The sequence below is a fragment of the Opisthorchis viverrini genome, assembly GCF_000715545.1.
Source record: "Opisthorchis viverrini unplaced genomic scaffold opera_v5_16, whole genome shotgun sequence".
NCBI classification, from domain to species: Eukaryota; Metazoa; Platyhelminthes; class Trematoda; order Opisthorchiida; family Opisthorchiidae; genus Opisthorchis; species Opisthorchis viverrini.
The window spans coordinates 1,554,128-1,578,324 of record NW_008751672.1 but is presented as its reverse complement, the minus strand read 5'-3'; the positions used below and the strand labels follow the sequence as shown (position 1 = coordinate 1,578,324).

General features: G+C 40.9%; 1 protein-coding gene across 1 annotated transcript in view; it reads left to right on the top strand.

Moving 5' to 3' along the window:
- The window catches only part of T265_01492 (hypothetical protein), a gene marked incomplete at both ends in the record, with an annotated part of 92,581 nt that overhangs the window by 56,823 nt on the left and 11,561 nt on the right, over nucleotides 1-24,197 (top strand). Inside the window, one exon of the mRNA XM_009165533.1 lies at nucleotides 14,422-14,525. Coding sequence (XP_009163797.1) covers nucleotides 14,422-14,525 — 104 coding nt within the window. The remainder of the gene's footprint in view (nucleotides 1-14,421; nucleotides 14,526-24,197) is intronic.

Genomic DNA, 24,197 nt, shown 5'->3' with positions numbered 1-24,197 from the left:
CGAACTCAAGAACACTTGATGCAACAAAAGGGGAAAATTGAGATAAGTTGTTAGACTGATTTGAAATATTTTAACCAGGTGTCTGTGTTAGAAAATGTTTGATCCCACTGCCACCTCAATCTTTTACTGGGTGCGCCAAATCTGATTTCTGATTTGTCTGTCGCCCTTCAATTTTGTGATGTAAGTTTTCCATGAACTATCTAAGGTTCGATGAACAAGGCACATCAATGTAATTCTATATGTGAATTTTCATAAAGGAAACTACTCACAGGGCTGCTGAAAACTCTTCCACAGCCCACGACCGGTTTCGCCCTTCTTGGGGCTCAGCAGGTAGGCGCAGTCTCCGAGTTTCCGTCAACCTTATGATCTACTTGGAACCCAAATTGCACTATTTTCGAGAAATACACTCATCTGCAAATCAATCTGGTTTTCACGGGAGACTCCATTGAATCTCTCGTTTATGATGTTAAGTTTATGAAGTTAAGTTGATTATTCCAGCGATCGCAGTGGGACTGATTGACCATCTGCCAAATTTTTTTAGTATTCTCAAGTGATAAAAATTATTGTCATACTGTGGTCGTATTATGTGATTCAAAGCGTCATTTGAACCCGCCACCGTGTGATATGAACCTAAGGGGAATTTCGCAGTGGAGAGAGGCCGAAAAATGCACGAAAATCTAGCTATCATAATCATCATTCTTGACAACTATTTCATAGACTTTTTCAGAAAAAGCAAAAACTGATCTAGGTTCTACGACAGCACTATTTAGCTCTACCGTTGCAATAAGTCTCGTGTCCTTGACCAAACGTTATCGTTTTCATTAAAAAACGACCTTTATTGATCACGGGTTAAATGAATTCTTCTTTATTAACCAGTAGGTTGTCTTGACATTTTGAATCACAGAAATTCCAAGCGTCCATTCCTAGGATTTATACATGCCAATATCCATATCAGCTTTGGCGAAGTGCAACTCAGTAAAACAAACAGCGGTAGTTCGTTGGAGAGGGATACCCGACAGCTCATTTGTGCATTTGGTTTAATTGTGCCGTCAGGTTTAACTCAACTGAAGGATGGAAGTAGTTCTGGAATTTCGCTGAGGTGAAAAACGAACATAGTTTTCACACTTATTTGCACGCGTTTTCGCTTGGTCGCATTGGGAAAGCTGTACAACATAACATGGTGTATTGTCGCACATTCGAACTGTCTTGGTGAGCTGCTGCCTTGGGGTTGATGTTTCCTCATGTGGCAGTCTGGCAGCATACCTTGACCCTCAGACCACCTAACGGAGACCCAGCGGAATCGCGTGCGCATAACACTGGTTTGTCGTTTATGTGGATTTACGGAATCGCGTGGTTATCAATCAAATTCTAATATATTAATATTAATCACCAGAACTTAAATTGGATCAATTCCTGAATAACTTCTGTCATTAGGACTGGGCTACCAAGTGGCTGTCGTCACTAAGTTGCAACCACTTACCCACTGTGACTAAATTCACTTCTCATTAGAAGTCACATTATACAGTGTTACATTCCGATCAAGTGTTCCTTAACAACACCTTAGTCGCTCAGAAAGACAAAAGGAATCTTTACGTATGACCCTCCTCCCTGGTTGACACCCTCATCGATTTTGCCCGTCTGCAATGGTTAATTCCCTGGGTACCAACGAACGGTAGGGGGATTCAGACGATTCGAATGTGGCCGAATATGGTGCCGTGCGCAAGTGTTTGGTGCCGATTTTATTCCGAGTGAATAAGGTAGTCGGGCACGATTGCAGGGGCCTGTCGCAATCTAGTAGCAGTCTTGAATACGACGGTAAGAAAGCGTCATACTCTACCTCTTCCAGCGTAGCACCGAAGGAGTATTACGTGGATCACCCAAAAACACCTAATCAGGGCGATAACGAATAAACTGGTGGTATTCTACATGCATTTGGTAAGATGTTGTCAGAATTAGGATGACATTCTCAGACGGATATGTTTACGAGGATGGATCCATGAGGTAAATTTAGGTACCGGTGAGCGCGATTCTGCGAAGCCCAATGGATCCAGATTTCCTTCAAATGCATCTAATCGGGAGGTGAGATTCAGCATTGTAACACTTTGCTTCTCTCCCGGAGTAAGTGCCCTCCAATTTATGTTGACTGTTGTCTTTGTGTGGCACAAAATAGAGGTTGGTGTTTTTCAAACTTACTTGGAATTTTGCTCAATTTCGGAATTATGAATTTCTCCAAATTCAGGTACGTCTGGAGGACCTCATTCATTGTTCCAGATCTGCAACTTTTCTGACGCACATGTCTCACAAGAATCAAACTTGCATGTCCCTAACCTACCTTTTCTAAATCACCATGGAAGTCCTAATAAATTGTTTGGTTAAGCTTCACCTCCTTCACACTGCTATTGGTATACCTGCCCCGCTTTGTGACCAACACTTGTCTGAATCTGTCACACAGGGAGGTGACAATACCAATGTTTACCTGACTACTGGTTTCGACTATTTGTTTCCACTTACATATAGTTGTAATAGGCATCTTCCCGAGAGTAGTGAAAGCGTAATTTGACCGCAAGATTTGGGGTATCCGGCCAAAACTTCGAGGAGGTGAGAGGCGAGGTCAGCAACTTGGTGGAAAATAAGTTGTATCGTTTTTGGTGCTCACTGATATTCCATAGTGTTGGAAAGTTTGATCGCTTCCAACAATTATATGCGTGTTTGTCAGCCCTTTTTATTTTCACTGGTTAACATCGGCGTCATCAGCTTCCACGTGGTGTCATGTTGGCTTCCGTATGACCACCAGTGACTTATCCGCTATAAGTGGGCTTCAAGTGGACAGTTGCTCGACGGACCTATTTTGGATGCCAGTGAACCAAATAGGTGAAAATATCTTCAGTTCAACAAACACACCCTTCCTCTTTGATGAGGGCGTAGAAATGAAACAATGATTCACTTTCCCATATGTGACAGAATGGGACACAGTCATGCTTCGATTCGTAAGCTAAAGCTTATAACTTACCGATCTTCCAGGCCGTTGTTAGCTTGGGTTTAGCTTAGGTTGTTTGTGATCGTTGAATGCAATCTGAATTTTCGGTAACTTCAGTCTGGACAACCCCATGCAGTTATCTGGCAAATTATGGTGCCCGTATTAGATTTCACATTGTCCCATCAGGTTGCTGGATGTTCCGAAAACGCTCACTCCAAAACCAAACAGTGAGTATGGGCAAACTTTTCACGGGGTTTTACATGCGTGCTGTTATACGATCTGCCAGGGTTTCAGAAAACTCCCAAGGGTTAGCGTTTTTGCAAGCTTTACGAAGGTCAGGTAGAACTGCTAAAATAAATGACTTGATCGACACTTGGATAGAGTGTTTTACAAACTCTGTTCTGTGGAAAAATCATTACACTTGCTGAACCATTTCTGCAATTTACTTGGCTGTCATTTGAAGACTAAGCACAGGGATGAATAAAACGTTTGGTGCTATGGGCATTTGATGCAGGCCTTAACCGATTACCAAATGGGCCTGCTCAATTGGCAGTAAGAGCTAATCGGGAACGAGTTGGTCACAATTTACGACTTTGTCGTCAGCATTTAACTGTAGAGGCTGTAAATATTTGGGGCATTTACACCGCTATACGGGGCACAGTTCCGGTAAATTTTCCAAGCGCAGAGGTGGGAGCATTAATCTGAACACGCTTGAGACAATGTGGGTAAACATTCCTCCACCAAACTGGTGGAAGGGTATTAGGTCCAATAGCTGAATAAGTAGGAAAATCTGGATTTTACTGAAAAACTAGTTTGTTTGTCTGGAGAGCTACCGATTCCTACGGACCAATTATCTCTAGACCATTTGTTTTGGAATTTTACCGGGTGTGACTATGGTAGAGGCACGGGTATCTTATTCACACGAGCTTCACTTTATGGGGATGAGTCAAATGATCATAGATCATAACTGACAAGAGACACTAAAAGTATCCGACCACCATTTCCGCAAAACCGGCTGGAGTATCCTTGATTTCAGGTTCAAATAGTTTAATGCCTAGTCTGGTTATTTATAACCAGGAAAGTGATCTTATGTAATCTGTTTTTCTGTAGTTGCTGTTTTCACCTAATGAAGTGATCAATGATGAAAATAAAAAACCCTTGATTTTACCAAGCTACTTGGTGGAGATAAACGGACAAAACACTGGGCGTTTTCATGTACTTCGCAAATCTCAGTGGTTGCTTGTATGACAAATGACTAATCACATCCTGAACTCTGCGAACGGTATAATTGCTTGATTTTTAGAATACTGATGTAATAAGTGGTGAGGACACTTGGTCATGCTTTGCAAAATCTAACCCAAGGATTATCAAAAAACGATATGTAGAAATTTTTTGTGGTATTCCACCTAAATACCCTGCAGTTCATTGTTGACTGCACGAGCATCACTATATTTTAGCGAAAAGCCCAAAGCTTCATGATGGTTTTGTCGTGGAATTGTAAGAGTCAAAATCCTTGTTGTACGACTTTTCCCCCTGGGCAATAAAGTTCCAGTCGTGCGTTGTGGTGTAAACAGAGTCAGCAACATATTCCGTCGTTCCTGTCTGTTCGCAGTAAACGCCTCAGCTGTCTACTACTGGAACACAGATATATCCTTGAAAATCGCTCATACTGTAGAACGCTCCGAGGCCATTGACACCAAAATCATTAATTTGGAGTCAAAAGTCGTAACACTTTACAATAACAACAAGAAAAAATAAGATCTCGATAAGCGCTGACTTGATGTGGTTTGCAACATCGTACGACCTTACTTTATCATTGTAACACGGAGTAACTCTGACAAATTCACACACATTTTGTAGTGTAAGTATTCATGGGCCAATTATCAGTCGGGTTGATTCGTGTTCGGTGCGTAGTAAAGCGTTTTACTAGTATAAACTATCATAAGGGTTCGTGACAGTGAATAATTTGCAAGTACTGCACCAGTAGTATGTTGCACGGTGCATTTCATCTTGATAAGCTCAATATCTATTTTCGTTCATAAGCTTTTCTCTCCTCAGGTTATGTTCTCTACTTGAGGACAATATGCTGTTCTAGGGGTTTGCTTGTAAGGAAAACCGTTAGAGAAACTTTTCGTTGTACGCAAGTTGTTCCAGAATTGCATACTCTGAAACACGCACAAAGTGCTTTCCGTGTTTAGCACTGCCATTCATATAAACACTAAGTATGGATGTTCGAAACATGCGAGTTCCTATTGTACATTATCATCAGCGCACTAAAGAAGTGTGACGTGTTCTCAATCTCCAACAACCTCTCACTTTACCCTAATAATTGGGATACACTTGGTCAAATGCGACCTAAACAAAGGTGCCACGATGGTTTAAAACCCCACCTCTGAATAACTAGCTTAGCTGTGTTTGTACATCTCGTTTTTTAACTTCGTCTGTGCCCTGCACATGTCAGCTATCAACCTAAGTAATTCGCTTATGCAAATGAATTTGGTTTGACCAATGTTGATGTCGGACGTGATAGTTTCATTTATTAGCTGTAAGTAAAACGGATAATAAGAAAATATCGTGGTAAAACACGTTAAACAAACAAACACGTAAAACAAATCATGTTAATACATGTACGGAACCAAGTCTGGAACTTGCTTGCAAACGTGGGATCAAGGCGAAACAGTGCACAGTCCCCGGTAGGTCTGACTTGTCTCTAGCAGAAACCCTGGAAAATTCAATCTCCACCATTACGTTCATGTGTCGCTTTCACACTGCGGACTAGTTTGAGGCATCTTTTTCCATCCCTCCTGCGCTTATTTTTTTTACAAACCGTTGGTTGATCCTGAACATGTTAATGTCACAGTTCAACCCTTCTTAAACGTTGAAAAGGGAGAAGCGCTTTCATGTGTAATACTAAAGCACATTGCAGGATCCGAAATATTCATCAGATTGGCAATGAGCTTACTTACTAATTTTTTTATGGAAACGGCGCCGTCTTTTTCTGAAATGTGATGGGAGAAAAAAAGCTGTGTTAACGAATGTCAAAGCATTAGAATGAGTGTAGGTACTAGAACAGACCGTGCGGGGATATATTTCGACCAACAAGCGACTGATGTCGTCTAACAGACGTACTCGCTTGAAACAGACGCACTAGTTTTGTATGCTTCTGGGAGTAAGGTGTCTTGATGGTGAAAGCGCGAATTTACTGACAAGAATGTACGTGGTTCCAACCCGACCTCTGCATCTTGACTTCACTTGTCCAGGCTTGGGCAACCTGGTAGTATCCAAGCTCTCGTGCTTCGTTCTGGTGGCATAACAGGTAGAGACTAAATGCTTCTGTAAATGAACACACGCAAGGAGACTTTTGGTAGTTATCTTGGCTTTGTGATATGTGAGTCATCGAAACTCTCCATGGAGTACAAACACGATTTAGCGGTGAACCCAGTGTATTGCGCTGATGGGTTTACAGGATATACATTATGATTGTTCATTTCACTTAACTGTACTTTATTTGTAGGATGCGAGCTAACTGGAGCAGCTGGGGTATCTTGGCTTTGTGATATGTGAGTCATCGAAACTCTCCATGGAGTACAAACACGAGCGGGCGGTGAACCCAGTGTATTGCGCTGATGGGTTCACAGGATATACATATATACCGTTTGTACAAGATAGTTCTGTTTCGGAATTAATTAACAAGTGACACCCTAGGATGACCTCGAGTGCTAATTGGTTGTCTCACCGTTTGAAAAAATTCGCTTCCATTCATGCGATCCATGTAGGGTCCGCCTTAAAGAAGGTGGTTTTAAAGATAGGTTTCTCTAGAAAGGATACATCTATCAGTAGTAAATTGGACGAGGAGGCGTACTGCCGTTTTACGAATTCTTTACTACCCTTGTGGTGCCCAGAATACGTTGAGATTCTGTAGCGTCCACGAATTTCGGGACACACCATCATCGACGTATTGGATTAGGATGTGTTTAGGACTGGACGAAATTCCCTCACACGATGCCAATATTGCTGACCGCGCTCGTTTGTTTGTTTGGGAATCCACCACATTTGTGACTCTCGTTAGTAGCTTCAGGCCGTATTATAAATGGTTTACACTGCTGATGAGTTTTAATTTGGATGTTGCCCATCAATCTTGTACAGCATCCCGCTGATTTGGAACAAGATCGAACTGATTTCTGGTATGTTGCTCCAGACCTGCTACTACAGTTTGTACATTCGTTGAATGCTTTGGATTCCAGCATTCTGGGTGTCGTTTTAAGCCTCACGTGTGACTGAAGTCTATACCGAACAAATTTTACTGCAGCTGAGTGAAAACTACCAAAAAGAAGGGAGTAAATGGGGAAAAATTACGCAATCAAAAGCAGAAAAAGTAGTCTCGTTATGACACGTGTGTCAGTTGGGCAAAAATATGGACCACTGTGTAGCTTTCACCTTACTAGCAGACATCTTGCGGGAATGTCACGGCTTTGATGTTCTTACTCAACCGCGTGTGTTGCACCAGGTGATCAGTCTCGATTGATTAAATACTCGAGATGTTGCAAGATATTTTTACAGACTTACAAATGGAAACTTCAAAAGCTCACAACCTGTTTCGTCATCATCGGAGGTCATCTGGTTTGCAGAATCTCCGCTTTCCGACAAATTAACTCATTAGCTTAGAAGGTTGGTGTTCAAGGGGGACACCATCTGATTCCCTCGTTGGTGATGTTTGACTACCGCTAATCTGATCACCGAAAGCATCAGTCATTATTTGATTAAACCACCGCTAAAGCAGTCGAGCTACCAGACTTCCGGCACACTGACAAGATCCTTTTGGTTTAGTCAGCAAAGCAAACAAACAATCAGTGTACTGTGAATAATTAACGGCCGCTTGACACAAGCTACTTGTAAAACAATCAATACCTCAAACCTGCCACAGTCGAATGCATTCTACCACCTTGTGTGGGAACTGAAAGTGTCAAGGATGGTAGTTTGTACATTAATAAGAACGAGGTCCCTATTTTGATGAAGCTAGAGTTTCAGCAATTTCCAAGGTTAAACAGCATGCTCCAGTGTACCGTTCATCAATTTGTGCCATTCAATGCGCGTATTATGCGGTGATGATCCTTCAAAACAGTTACTTCAGTCTGGACAGAACGCTCAAAGCTCCATTACTTCGATTCACCTTGGAGAATTCAATCTACCTCTTCCGTATTCGGTATCTAATTGTCCATCGTTCACCACCAACCAAAGAGTAAGCATCGTGTCAGCCTATATAGAGCCTCATTTGATACCCGGTTACCCTATTTGATGGGTCACTCACAAACACGGACTTTCCTATCGTCTATCTATCCTTTGTTGCTTCAAAGGGTTTAGTCAGTGCTGTAAATCTACTGAGCAAAATATATCCAACCTATCATCTAACACCACATTACCCCGCGTTTTTTTCAAGGTGTGAAAGCGCTGAAGTAAAGTTGACACACTGTAAGGCAGGTTGGCGCATGGCAAATCTTGTTGAAGAGACAAACACGTGCGATAAAAGGGGGTGGAACTATGCAACACTCTGGCCAGCCTGTCAGCCTCCATTCAACGTCGTCTTGCAAGAAAGGTACGAGGGTTAAACCGATAAGTGAACTGTAATATAACGATAAACTGCGGGTTGCTACTTAGAAATTTGAAATGGTTCACTTTTCACTTTTCTGGTAAAAGAATTTCTTCAATATATAGATAAAGTTGAAATTAAGTGCAAGTTGCCAGCAAATTATCTGCGATTCTGGGAGAATTGCTCTCGATTCCAACGAATATTCACTATTACTGGTTTGTTGTTCTCAGACCACGATAACTGAGCAAATCCCCACCGATATCTCACACCTTTCTATCTCATCTATCTATCTACCTACATATCTCACGCCCCAATGAACCACTGCCAGCTATTCATCTAGATTCCATATATCACTTCCCAACATCCAAAAAACTCAAGAAAGTATTTTCAATACGACTTTTTCCCTTACATCAACTCCGTTTCTTGGGTCAAACAACAATTATCTGGTTTCTGTTTTAACCTCAAAAGATTACGAATCATGTAAGCAAATTCCACGCAAGTAGCCTCGGGAAAAATTCGTAAGTGTGGTGCACCTTCTACTGACCTGAGGGGGGAATGTTGGACGGTGTCTATGTAGGATGTATCATCGATCGTTTAAACTAAGTTGGATAACAGACATTTGCTTCATGCAATCAAAGAAACCATGTAAACTTGGCAACATAAGTGTCTAGTCTAGAGATCATAACAGTTATCTTGTTGCAGCATTTCTGCGGCAAGAACTCTCGGCATTTGCGCCGACTTTTTTGACGTATATTACAAATAAACTATGTGACAAGCCAACCAGAAGGATAAATAGGCCAGTGTTGACAGTGTTGTGTAATCGGTGCCCTGTGTAACTGTAAACTTTGTGAGAGACCACTGGAGAGAGAAAATGAATTAGTAAAAAAGGTGAGCATGATAATCGGTTGGGGTAAGGACGCTCGGTAACGCGAGTGCTCTGAATCAGACGAGATGAAATCACATAGGACTTGAAGAATAAATCTTCCTATAAAGCTGCAAGGCTACCTTTCGCTTTTGGAGCGGTGCGATTCCGCCTGTTCACAATATTGTAGTTCCTTAGTTAATCGCAGCTATCTTACGCGGACCTGATGGGTGGTTTGAAATGCAATCTAGAGTCCACGCAAAGGTCTGCCTCCAGCAAATTCTGTAGAAATCCTGAATTTTTGTCAGTTTCTTGAGAAGTCCAAAATGTGTTCAACGTCCAGTGACGTTAGGCGCTGCACGGGAACAAATGTATTTATGACATATGTGGATTCAGACGGACGCGGCTTTTGATCGTCGAGCATTCTGGCAGCAAGGGGAAATTTGGATACCTCCTTGTAGCTAACATATGCTACCAAGAAGGCACAAGACATCTGGACTAAGTACAGTGCAGTTTTTATCACCACTGTTGTCCACTCGTCAACACCAACAAAGTGAACACCTGCTGGTTTACCTGCATGTTTCATATGCTTTCCAGTAATCAAGGAAGGCTTTCTCATTTCCGTACGATCCAATAAAGGAAAGGGATCAACTCGTGTATACAGTTTTGTTTTGGCTGAATTACAAGCGACCCATTTTAAATTTGTGGTACATATTGTCAAATCATTTACGTTTATCACCAGTTTCCACCTTTTATTCCTCCATAGTTTTTGGAAATTTATGTGATTTTCAGAACCTACTCAAACATTCCGGTAAAGATACCGATGAAGCCAACGTGGTTACAGCAAAACTGCCTTTAACTTGGCGTCCTCATGAGTACATACTAATTTCTCGGTGGCCAAAGACTGCCGTATCATCCATAAATCAATAAAGAAGTACCACATTATACTATTGGGTATCAATCCAATTTGCGGCCAGATTAAGTTGAACATGCTATGTGCTATTTAGATCCTGAAACTGTGCTTAAAAATTGCGGCTCACCCATATGTCCAGATAAGATCAATGACACCAATACGGATATAAATCAGTAAGATCAACTTAAAAACCCAGTTTGACAGGAGGCTAAATAAAGCCTTCAAATGGCAATGTGGTTTTTGTAACCAAAGAGATGGTCATTAAGTAAAAGTTCATCCCTGTCGACATCTACTTATCCCAGTTCCTTCTGTATGAAAAGACGAGATGAACTTTCCGAAATACAACGCATCTCTTCTTATAAATCGGCATACGAGGAATTTTTCTGAATAACAACTTGGAGGTGCCGTAACACTCAGGGCACGTTGACCAGGCATGTCGATACGAAACCCCCTAAGTGAGCTCACGTCGTCTTGGTGTAATAATCTCATTATGCCTCCTAAGCTCTCCGTTACTTCAAACTTGAGCACTGCGATCCCTTTGCATGGATGTTTGTACCTGATGCCTCATTTATCGAGGCCAGTCGAATAAAACAGTGTTTTCTTACATAGTGATACATCTCCACATCGCTATCCTTGATTGGACCTATTCATCAAATATGCCATGCCATTCAGACATAACAATATTCTTTGCACTTGAGATAATCCATCAAATGAGCTGATTTTCATCCTCAACATTTTTTAGGCGATAATTATTCAGATGTGCCTCTCCAATAAGCCAAAAAATCAATAATCATACCCCATCAAACAATGAGGCAACACAGAGGTCACAGAGTCTGCTGTTGCACCGAAGGACATTGCTGTGCGCAGGCACACAATTCTTCCCACCTACCGTGTACCACTATAGGTTTTCACCACACACTAAGACGGACACATAGAGACGTAAGTCTTGTTTGTACTCAGCTGTTTACTTGTTCCACTGGTCAGAGCACCATCGAGCGAGTGACAGGTTCTCTATCACACATGGCATTTTTGTCCGGCAACGATACTCACACGGATTGGCAGCACTTCATTTTTTAGCATGTTGGCTAAATATGGGAAAACGCGAAAAAACCGGGGCTAAAAACTACAAACGGCTGAAGACAAGGTTACCAGCAACATAAGCCAGCTCTGTGCAGAGCGTAATTCATAGTCTAGCTAATGACGCAGTAACTCAGAAGGCCATTTGACCAGTGGTGAAACCTCAGAAAGCTTTAGATTCTCCTGGAGGATCAGATAAATCCATGGATTGGAATTTAAGTAGATGTTTGGTGTGAAACTCTAGTCAAACTTCAAAGACAGCAGATATAGGTACTATTTTCTCAATCAGACGAGCGAATGAAAAGCAGACAGCTGACTTTGATTCACAGTTCAGCTGGACCACCATTCACTTCTAGAGAACAAACTAAGTCTACGAATTAAAACAGGAACCTGTCTTATCCGAATGAAAAGCAGACAGCTGCCTTTGATTCACAGTTCAGCTGGACCACCATTCACTTCTAGAGAACAAACTAAGTCTATGAATTAAAACAGGAACCTGTCTTATCTCTCCACAACTCAAGAGTCTCAAATGAGGGCTTGAAGCGGGGACGTTTTTTGAGATCCGACCACAATGTTGCATAAAATCGATGCAAACTTCCAACATGAGTTGACTTGACCAATCTACGCAAGCAGTGGGCTTTCTATCCCTTGACCTTATCTTTCTTCATCTCCACGCTTCGGATGAAAGTTTTTACTCAACCAGTAAATCGACTGTGATGCCCGCACTGGAGCATGTCGAGTTTTATTCATTCCGGAATAGTTATTTTGTCCATTCGTGTGAGTATTTGTCGATGAGATCACGTTGACATTTTATGCCCCACGAAGCACATTAATCTGGAATGTTACATAAGAAGCCAAAAAGTTGACCGATCAATTAGTTTCGCTTCAGTTTCCCACCCATACACGTTTGGATGGTCAATGAGTCTATTCAGCGTGGCGTTCTGTTTGGTATTTCAGAAATTACTTCGCGTTTAACCGTCAGGGTGTTTTCTTCGAGTACCAAAGTATGTCCAATCGATGCCCGATAGTTTCACATGTCGCACTTTTTATACAAAATGACAATGTGATTCGAACAGCCTGTTTGCATATCAAAGTTGTATCAAAATTGCCCAGCCTGTGTGTTGTGCGCCAAGCAGGACGTTGTGATGGTAATGATCAAACAGAATGCTTTAGGTATAGTCCGAAGTCGAACTGCTGAGAACGTCAAGTGTGACTGAATGATACTTCACCCCCTTCTACCAACTTCACTGAAAATTTCAGTTTGCGCACAGATATGTGACATCTGAGTTGATGGGGCACAATGGTAAAGGCTGAAAAACGACAAGTCACTAGCGTTTCGAAAGGTTTCATTTTGAGAGAAACAGTTTGATATCGTAAATATCATCCTGAGTGAAGCATGATGTGGCGTTTAGAGAACATCGCAAACTTAGGGTTCGGTTTCTGGCTAATATCAACTCAACGGATTTTCGAGTTGTCCCAAAAGTCTGGCTAATCAGTGAATGGATTGCAGTTTAATAATCCACGACGAAATTCCGTTCAACTTTGAGGTAATCTTTTCTAAATAAAGATCACAGATAAAAATACCTGATCACCACCACTTCTTCGTGTGGAAGATGAATCATCTTGGTATGTCTAGAAGCGATTTAATGAAGCGATCATTAACTCAAAAAAAACAATAAACCAAAAGAAATGCTCTCTCATTAAGTTGGGGTTTATTCACAAACTTTGAATTGGATTTTTCAAAGATCAGAGATTTGCAAGCCGGGATAGTTACTAGGTCGACTTTCGGGAAGTTGTGCAAAAGAGACAGATCTATCAGTTTAAAAGATGGTCGTATATTCAAGTGTTTCCAACGTGCATTGGTGAAGTTTGGGTAACACGACGCCTGATAACCAAGTTTCATAACCTTGCGCGGCAAAAGGTGGGCGCTAACAAGAGCAAAGCTCTGGTGCATTGCTCCTTGCGCTAACCGGATTAATTGCTTCATAATCGAAGGCAGACGTCACGACGGTGAAGTAAATGCAAATTTTATAGAACTCATGACCACTTGCAACAAATCAAGGATCATCAAATAAAAGCGCCGGTACAGCTTACCTATATCTGGATTCCTGTATGGCTAAAATCTTAGTTAATAACACTGAAGAATGAAAAAATCCTACTCACAGTGTGTTCTACCGTACTCAGTCATTCACATGAGGGGTTCTGAATGTTATTGTCAACTCTGGTACAGGAGATAAGCAAGGGCTGCAACAATATGGGGCAACCAGCATTCTCCAACGCACTCCTCCTGGAATCACGCAACCGGCAGGAAATGTTGCTTGCTTAGGAGAATTCACTGAAGTTTTTTCTGGTTGATTTTGTTTATTTTGCTGCGCTTGTCAGTTATCTTACAACCAATCGAGGGAGCGGCTGGGTGAGTGACCAAACGGAATTGTTTGTCGCCTTAAGTTTAAAAGAAGGAAACAAACAAATAACCCCTAAAGATAAACAAACCAACGTCTAGCGTCCCTCTGATCAGCAGCTTTTGGAACAAAGTCGTTTACCGCACGGCCAATTTAAATCGATGCGGACAGAATCCTCCGCACCTCCTGTTCGTGCACGCAGCCCTGATTGTTATGCCGGGACAAAATTTTCACAGACGTCAGATTTACTCGGAAAACAAACAATCACAGTCTGATTCTCAAACGTTCGTCATTGTAGGTACACCCAATATTCATAAAGAGGTTTTACTTCAGAGAGATCATCTGGAGGACAAACGTAACGTCATAATTTGTTACAGAAGCACAAGTGCGCTTCATATTTTCAAATAAACACAATGCCACCTGTTCTACACTTTCACCGTTCTGTTTGCATACTCGGTAGTACCCATTTTGAATGTCCACCATAATGCTACACGAATGATTTTTTTTAGCTATCCACATGCCATCATTTGTTTTAAAGCAATTCTGACTGTCAAAGATAGGCTGGTGGTGTTGTAATCGATTTCTAAACTTTTTTCCACTCAGGGCCAAGCTTTCGGAAAATACAAAACCTGCATGGATCTGGGGGCGCCCAAAGAAGATTTCCATCAGATAATACACTGAATTTCACGCCTCGAGATGGTGCACAGGTAAGTGATTGATTTTATCCTTAACAATGTTTACTACCCCAACGCGAAGCAATACCTTATACTTGACACCTTTTGAATTAGGCCAGTTTGAAATGAGTTTTTGTGCACAACATTATTTGGTACAAATAGTATCCCGATCATCGGGTGGGTGAGAAAGCCCTGTCAGCTATTGCTACTCACAAAGATTCAAGATAATGAATTAGTTTAGTTGTCAGTGGGATACGGTTTCCTCAAATGATATTGAAATTTTAATAAACCTACCGATAATCTCAGTAAGCAAGTCAGAAACTAAAAAAGGAATGTCATGTTATAAGCCCAAAGAGATCGCCATCAAGTGGAACATAAGGTTGATAGAAACTCGGGGACTGCGCCTACCTAGTCCCAAGAAGGGCGAAACCGGTCTTATGCTGTCGAGGAGTTTTCAGTAACCTTTTAGGTAGCTTCCTTTATAAAAAAAAATCATCGGATACTTTAACTCGTAGTCATTAACTCTTTGCTGACTGAAATACAGTTATTTTGAATGCTTAGTAACCATCTCAACTCCAGTTATACAGCAAATAAAATTTCGACCGAAGGCTTACTGTCTCGGTTTCCAACGAGACATATTTTTCCAGCGAATAGGGTTGAAGTGATATTTACCACATCAGGCTAGACTGGTTATCAGCCCTCCAAAAGCTTTTTGCCCCCTCTTGAGATGGATTTTAAAAAAAATCTTTCTTACATCGACCAGAAAAGACAAAGCATTATTAAGGGAACAGTCCTTCTCACGTGTTCCAGTCTACTATCGGTGAATTGACACACCGGTCTCAAAGTGAATTAAATAGTGCAACTCACTTTTCTCCCTAGGTTGCTGATTCGTTCAATTACAGGACCACAACATAGTGATTTCAGCTGGAGAAATAATGAACAATGTCCACGAAACCAAATCACTCCTCCGAAAATCAGTGTCTATTCGCTAACTCTCGTGATCAAGAAATGTAGTTCAAGGAATTTCACTTTCAGTAGTAAGACAGAGCGGACAGATTCAAAACGTTAGTGCAGACGGGGTAAAAATAAAATACGAATACGGCTGCATCAGCTGTCGCAGTTCTGGTGAACATATGATCGGGCAGTCCAGCTCGTTATACGTAAAAACTCCCTCTAGATTGGTTGCGCTTTTAAGTACACTCCATTTCCCAGGGTGATGGCTATATACAGTCAAGGTGATCTCGCAGACAGTTTTCCTCTGTTTAAGCAAGTAGGTGACGTTCTGGCGAGCAAACTTTGCATGAGGGAATGTTGGTCAGGGAAGACGAGGCCTGCGTCGTTGGCTTTAGGGCTACAGCGCTGGCTGTTATTCTCAGCAGCGTCAGAGTATATCAGGCAGTGGGTTATGACTAGTGAGACAAGCGTGCTTTTTTGTATCCTCGGAATTATTGATTGTACAGAATGGGAGGCCAGTGTCTTCCCAAATATCCATCTAGTTAGCGGTGTCTGTGTGGCACTGAAGAAGTGCCAATGGAAGCTTCAATGTGTCAATGGAACCTTCGCGTGGCTGAAACGAACCGAATTTCATCCATTTACACCTCACATCGTTCTGTTCACACCGATCCAGTGATTCCAGGTCGTCACCGAAAGCACACTTGTATTTATTATTAGCCTTTTTCAATATTGGCTTGCAATCCCACAAAAGTGCATTTAGTTTGGAATTCTCTCCTGTTCTTGACTTTTGGTACACATTTTGTTCCCACAATTATATGTAAAGCTGAACTAAAGACTTGGTAATTGTCTTGATGTCAAAAGCTCGACTCTGGTTCTTCTGGTTTTTCCCATAACACCAATGGGCGTTTTACTTGATAGTCCTATCGATGTTGTTCTTGGCCCCATTGAACTTCAAACTACCAACGAAAACCCGGATCGATCACAAATTTGATTTTAGAGCAGCAACTACATATTACGCGGACGATTTTGTTGCAATAGCTAATCACATACTGGTCCATGAGCAAAATAGCCAACCTTGAGTGGATAAGGTAATCCGATGCTAGTAGGTCCACAAAATGACTCGGCGACGCCACGAACTTTTGATAAAAGCCTTCGGATGTTAACAGACAGGGAGGGAATGTGTGATCACGAAATAAGAAATAAAATTAGATGTCGGCGTACAATATTCCGTACTAGAAAGCTAGTTGAGTAGAAATTCTACTGCAACATGGTGACACCAGTACAATGGGTGGAAATGGTTGAATGTAATGTCATCGTACTTTTGGCTTTCAAACTTAGGAAATCCCTTCATTACATTGCAACCTTCACATGTTAAATCCTGGGCTAAAACACAAATGTCTGTGCATAAAAAATGGTTGACAATCCAGTAAGAAAAGCGAGCTTACGAATTCCAGTCGAGTCGTTTTAAACTTGTTTGCTTCCTACGCCACATAATGTTTTCCCTCCCGTAGAATTCAGAACATAGTTTTCCACTTCTATCGTTTGTTTCCCGACACAGTTTTAAACTTGAATTTCTACGGTTTCTCAAGTCGGATTTATGATATTCACACCTAATGCCTCGTTTTCTTTGATCTGTGTCACCTTTGTATAAATGCTTTTAATGCGAAGATGCCAGGTGATAACTCTTCATAATTAGTATGCTTTCCCATGGGCAACCGGCTCAGGGCCTTGTGTAAAGCTGAACTCCATGTTAAGCAGTCTCATTTATGCAACAATGTAAAAATAAACAAGCATTAAAATTTTACTTTTCACATAAGAATATCTACTTCAGTGTGCAAAATCCTTTTTGGTTACTTGTATTCTTTTTTGTAGATTACACGTGTTAAAGACTTTTCGGAATGTGGTTCGTAATCCAGAATAAACGGCGGTGCATGGTGACTGTTCGTAAATGGTGGCTAAAAAACTTTAAAACGTTTGCCTTAGGAATCGGTTTCTGTAAATAATCTCCTATCAGGTAACTTCAGGTTGACTGTATTGTTTATCATGAACTTAATCCAGATCAAACCATCACATTTGATTAAGCTTTTGAGCGTTGGTAACCAGTACAGCCGATAAGTGGTTGATAAACGACGAACCTAAACCTCGTCAATCAGCAGGGCGATACGCAATTCGCAGGGAGGGGTTGTTTAGGTCACTCTGCTAATCAGAATCCTCATACAACATTCTACCCATATATTCACTTAAGCACCATACTATAAATTCAGCCAGCCTTACTTGTGACTCTCCAGCTTGCTTTTGTTGCATACTTCACATGGAGAGCAGTATATTTAATGGTGAGTTTCTCTGATCGTCTACTTTACTCCGGTGAAAGATGTGACTGCCCTGGGAATTGACAGCCCACAATGAGGACAAACTTTTCGGGCCAGAAGTAGAACGGCTGATGAGAAAAGGCTGTTACCATAACTTGCCTCCATAGTTAAATGGCAGTTGAAAACCCGTCTGCGATGAATCAGCTTGCGCTAAGTTGGCCACATATCGTCCATTAAATCTTCGTGACTTACAGCCGACATACCCAAAGAGAGCAAGGATAACCTGAATGGTACACCGGTCAGGAGTTATTCATGTGTTAAGTTTGATACGCCATACTTATTTTTAGCCTAAGGCCGAAAAGCCCGATAAAGTAACCGAAGAAGTAGACACCTGACACCGTGAACTGAAATAAACGTAGAGAGGCACATGGGGCGGTTGATACGGCCAGTCTAGAAAAATTACAAACAGCCCAAAAATATTACGCCACATGAGCCCAGTTCATTGGCTAGTAAGAAAATATTGCATGGTCATTACCTTGCCCTGTTTCTGTCCATAATCTGGAGCAGTTGCTAGTTGTTGCCTCCTGATTTCCGTAATGAAGACCTGTTGTGTCCATCGGATCCTCTGAACCAGGGGATTTCTACAGAAATTCAGAAGTAATAGGACTACCACAATGCATTAGCGGGATAAGGTGAACAATGCATTTATTTGGTCCATTAGAAAAACGAGGATTCAGGTCACAGGCTTCGTTTTTGACACCATCAAAACAATAATAATGAAATAAGAATTTTAATCAACCCACTCAAATTACATTGCTTAAATCGGACTTAATTAATCAGCACCTCAAACTATTCCAAAGTTCCAAAAAAAGAAAAATACTATTCTGTGAAATACGAACGGGTTATGAGCGTTGTATTACTTGGCACTCATTTTGACTATGTGAATGTGGTGAGGATTCGGCATTCTTTGCGATTAGAAATAGAAATTTCGCTAAAAAATTTCCGGCCAGTCAGTGAATACGGCTAGAAATTGTCTATACGTGTACCAATTACTGGATCAACGTTGCAATCCGCGAAAAGCCGATGGCCTTGAATGTTACATTGTGCAGCTTGAGCCTAGCATTCAAAGCACCACAAGAAATTATTCAAGTACAATGTATACGATAATTTTAGGAGAGTTCAGGGGAAAGGAGTTAGTTAGCTTTTTTAGGTGCTGATAGCAAGAATTGCTCCTTGATATCCATTTTTTGAATACTTCAACTGGCAACGGAATTCTATTCCAAATATCGCCAGCTAACCACTTGTGTTCGTGTGCCTGATCGCGACCAACTTGATAGCCTCTCCAATTTCGCATGTAGTGAACTGCAATAACAGGGTATTTCTGATGTTTTTGCAAGTCCGGGAGCTAGGTGAACAACATATGATGTGCGCCAACCAAGAGACTTTTTAACAACAGTTGCCAACGGAAATCAATATAATGCGTGCCTTTCCAGAGCGTTGGAACAATGCAAAAGATGCTTTTGTTGTGCTTGTTTCACAGCCTATAAATTAACTCAGGGTTTCGTCATTTCCAATAACTCAGAAGAGTAACAGATCAGATGCTAGCGAAAACCGCTAGATATCAGACTGAATTATTTATAGAAAACCCCGCGAAAATGTTACTTTGCATTCTGCACTTGGAGATTCGTTTGCTCGTGCGTGGGTTCGGAGCAAGTTCTGAGAAAATTATTTTGCGGAATGAAATCTTTTTATCCCGTGTTTGTAGCAAAATATGGCAAACTGCCCTAGGTCGAACCAGACGCATCCGGACACATGGTTTATGCAGCCCTGAAACAATCATTCCAACCAAGGCATTTTTAAGGTAACCCGTTCAGCCTTTCTGAATGCAGATTGCAAATTTAAGGCAGTGGGGATTGTAAATCCATACCTTACGGAGTCTACAATCTTGAGTGAGTTAATCAAATAACTATTATTTTAGACTAGCTTTTTTTTAATCGTGCAACATTCCAGGTTGAACAAAACTTTTACCAGTATTTCCCATTTCGCACACACTATCATTTACATTAGAACTAATGCAGAATGCTCATCGGTTTCAAACTACAGTGAATTTTCTTGGCTTCCCCAACCAACTTTTGTGATTTGCGGACCAAATTTCGTAGCTTACAGAAAGTACCTTTTCATTTCAAAGTTTGAGATAGTCACTTTGTATTCAGAAAGAAATATACAGATCCCAAATCAGCCGTCAAGTTTGACAGCTTTTTTTCCCAATCAAGTGTTCTATTCATATATTTTGGCACTTCCTCAGGCGTTCTCGTTGAATTTAGGATTCCTAGCAGTTTATTTTTGGTTAAGTTAAGCTCTTTGTTTGAAATATGTAAAACGTGGTGAAGGGTGCGCCGGCGGGCGTCAAAACCCTTGGCAGAAAATGGTTTCAGCAGATATTATAACAGAGAATCTTATGCTTTCCCATGCTAAAAATACAGCGTTCTATAGGAAGTCTCTGTCAATCTGCATTGGCTGTTTCCCTATTCCGATTATTTCAATACAGCTAATTTCACATGACTCTTACATGAAGACTACCTCGCTTTTCATAGTAGACAATGAAAAGCGAGGTTGATAAAAAAAAGTGCGACAATAATTTAGTAAAAAGAAACAAATCACAGTTTTCTTAAAATTCGAGTAGTTGAATGGAGAATGATGATGCTGGTATCCCCTTGCATTGCATAACTCTAAATCCGGGAGCGTGGGGTCGTCAATCATGTTACACTGAATGTGCTGTAAATGTGGAGCCGGTTCAGTTTTGTCGGTGTCCAAAGGTCTAGTTTCCACCGCGTACACACGCCATCAGTCAGCATATATCTGTGCAATATAAATGAAGCGCACTAACCTGAAGATGACCGAAAAGGATGGGAAACTGTGTGACATTCTACACAGAAATTGGTGATTTTCTAGACGCCTGTGCCAGCTTTAGGCGCAAAGTTGATTTGTGTGATACAAGGCAAGTAGATCTTCCACAAATGTGTGAGGCGCATAAGGTTGCCCTGCAAAAAGTCTTTATCATTTTTATTGTCACAAGAGGATATTCTCAAACGCCTACCAGGCGAGTTTCGTCATCCAGTTCTCACAACACCGGGATGTAGCAGAAACAGCAGCACATTGGACATCGAGATTGTGTACGGAAAAACAGAGTGTGAGGACGCTAACCTACTGATTTTTGTTGTTCATGAAAGCGCAATAATGTGGTTAGTCACCGGCAAATATAATGCATTTAAAGTATGGTTGACAGAAAAGTAAAGCGTCATTGGCAAATGTAAATTATCATATCAAAGAATATAACTTTTTAAAGTAGATTCTATTACATCTAACAAACCTCATTGGTTAAGGGTGCCAACTCGCAACGAATTGCTTTTGTGGAGGCCGAATTCAATCGAAATCCGACTAGATTTGATAGTTAAAAACCTCAAGTAACTGGATATGGCAGATATGTTATCGAAAATGTCGACACAAGTACTATTGAGCCAGCACCGAAATTGAGGGCGAAACGGATGAAAACGAAGTGTGGATGTTGTAGCCAATGTGGGTGTACAGTAAGCTTTCTAATCTGAATTCACCTTTCTCAGTATTACAGTAGACAGCCTTCGAATTAGCCAAAACCAGTATCAACAGAATTTCAGAGGGCACATTTGTTAATGCTTAAACGGTAACCAGATATTGACTTTAACCGCCTGAGCACTAGAACTATCAGCGATATGAAAGACGAATGCAACCACTAACTACACTGCAAAGATTGTGTTTCTAGCTTCTCCGCGAAGTATAATATCATCACGTTGTTATGAAGACCTGAGGAATTTACAAATCTTTTACTTCACTAAACCACTTCTAGTCAAAAGAACTGGGAGATAATAAATACTACTTGATGATGTACAAAGTGTCAAATTCAAAGATCAAATTTTCATATGAGGCTGGTAAGTATGAAACGTTTGCTGCCATCTCGACAAAAAAGCTGAAATCAACAAGACCGTGAGAAAAACTGGATTAATGAAAGCGTTTTAGAAGCCTTCCGCAGAACAACATACATAGTGAGGCGAAAATGTCACAAAGTGAACACTGACGGAGAACAAAGAATGACCTTGAAATTGCCCTCGGCCTCCTCCAGGGAAAATCTCAAGGACCTGACGGATTACCCAACCAACATAATTTACATTTTCCGATTTTTTGTTGGAGGCTAAGATACGTGTTTTTAACTTTAAAACCTGAAATTAAAGTCTGCTGGCAGTTTAAGCAAGCCGAATTTTCATCTTTTGGATTACTTCTTTCAATTATTTACCACGGAAGATGTCTGGCTTACTCTAGTTGTCTCCATTCAGGTATCTTTATTTCAGTATGTAACTCAGTCTGTACGAAGAGAACTCATCGGCTACGGATACCGAACGTGAACAAATCTCAGCCGATTAATCTCCTTTGGGGACTTGAAATCATGTGACTATTGATCTTTATATCATACAAGAATTAGTCGATTTACTTATCAAATAGAGGTGCTGTCATCACCACCTTTTGCAGCTAAAAGTAGAGGTGGAGAAGAAACTCTAGTTAGCCAGAGTGATACCTCGTAGGAGGTCATGGGACGGCTACAGTTAACGGTATCGTTGCCCCTGTACGCAATCCAGTCTAGTCACAGGGGTCCACACTTTTGCATTATATTTTCATTATTTGGCTTCTAAGTTATATTTCCCAGGAAAAGCAGGCCACAAATAAGGCGAAAACAAATTAATATATTTCGATTATTTTTAAAGGCCACCGTTAGTTTTAAACTTATCTGCTCCTATACAATGTTTGAAAAGGAGTATAAAAATTAGTCCAACAATCCAACTCAATTTCTATTATTGAGGGGCTGATATAGATAATCCCATTAACGAGGAGCTCTTCGTGACTACTTCCACGTCTACTTGATCAGCCAGGCCTAACAAAAGCTACCATTGTCCGGGATTCTCTTACCCTTGTAAGTGAACACCATCCAACTAGTCAAAATATTTCCCGCAGGTGCCGTTATACTGGACAATGCAACAGTCGTCTATTTTTAATCCGTTTGCTAGACAACGAACTGTTCCGTCATCAGTTACCCTGAAGTATCAATGTGTAGCATTATTCGAAGATGAAAACGGCTCACAGCGTTACAGAGTCATTGAGGGAAAATGTTACCCTTTGTTTTGTGAGTATTTTTTGAGAAAACTTGATTATTTATTTCACTGCTTAAAATATTCACCAAAAAACCTGAAGTAGCCTATCATCAATGGAATGCAGAATGAAGCGTGTGGTGATTTTCACATGAAAAATTAATCAGTATATAAAAAATAAAGCATCAGTTCTATTATTTACCTAGTTCATTAGTCCTGCCAATTTAATAAAGTCACTTTTCTAAGCCGTAAACCCAAGGTATGTGTTTATTGTTCTATAAACATGCCAGAGCACGTCAGTTGTTACTTCACCAGTGGTTTTGTTGACGGTCGCTCTGAATGTATTTTGTTATTTTTCGTCAAAGGGCTGAAATATGTACACGTTGACGTATAACAATGAGTGTCAAGCTCAGACTAACCGAATCAACGCCGCATCCCTGCCTATTGAACTGGAGAACATCGAGTGCTTGCCTTCGTAACGCGTAGAGATGGGTGTGGAGGGGTGTAGATTGAAATTGGTGGGTAGAGAACATGAAAAACGAAGACTATGGAACGCCATGTTTGAGCCGCAGACTTGCTGAATATAGCAACTATACTCCATGGACTCAATTCATGAAGGCCGTTAATCAAGTATCTGGATATCCAAGCTCGGTTTTTCTGTGAATATGGCTTTCTATACCGGAACTAAATGTATACCGCTGTAGATACATTTTTTCTCTAAACTGAACTTTCCTACCTGTGAAAATGCAGTACCGAAGCATAGCATGAAAGTTCACAGAAGAGGAAATACTGACACAAGAGTTTGATGAAGACGCTCTGGTTGTGCTTTAGCATTCACAATTCAAAATTACGCATTATCAGTCTGGACAAGGAGGTATTAGGATTCCGTTCTAACACTCAGGAAAATTGAAGAACAAGATATATTTTAAAATCCATCAAAGGGACGTGAACCATTGTATTCTATGCATATCCTGATGAATAATATATATGTAGCCGTTTAGCAAACAGCGCGTAATAGTGGACTACAATGGCAATACTGCCAAACATAAGCCGAGGTCACATTTTAAACGCTTCCTGTCATTAACGCTTCTTTTTGGTCTGAATAGACCCAGCTGGTTAGCCTAAAACACAATTTTTCATGGAAACTGCCACGTAGTTTGTTCAAGATGATGAAAAAGAACTAAAGGACAAACCAAATCTATTCATGTCACAAGATGTCTCGGGTTCTATTGCTTATAGTTGTTTTGCTAATGTCCAAATCATTCAAC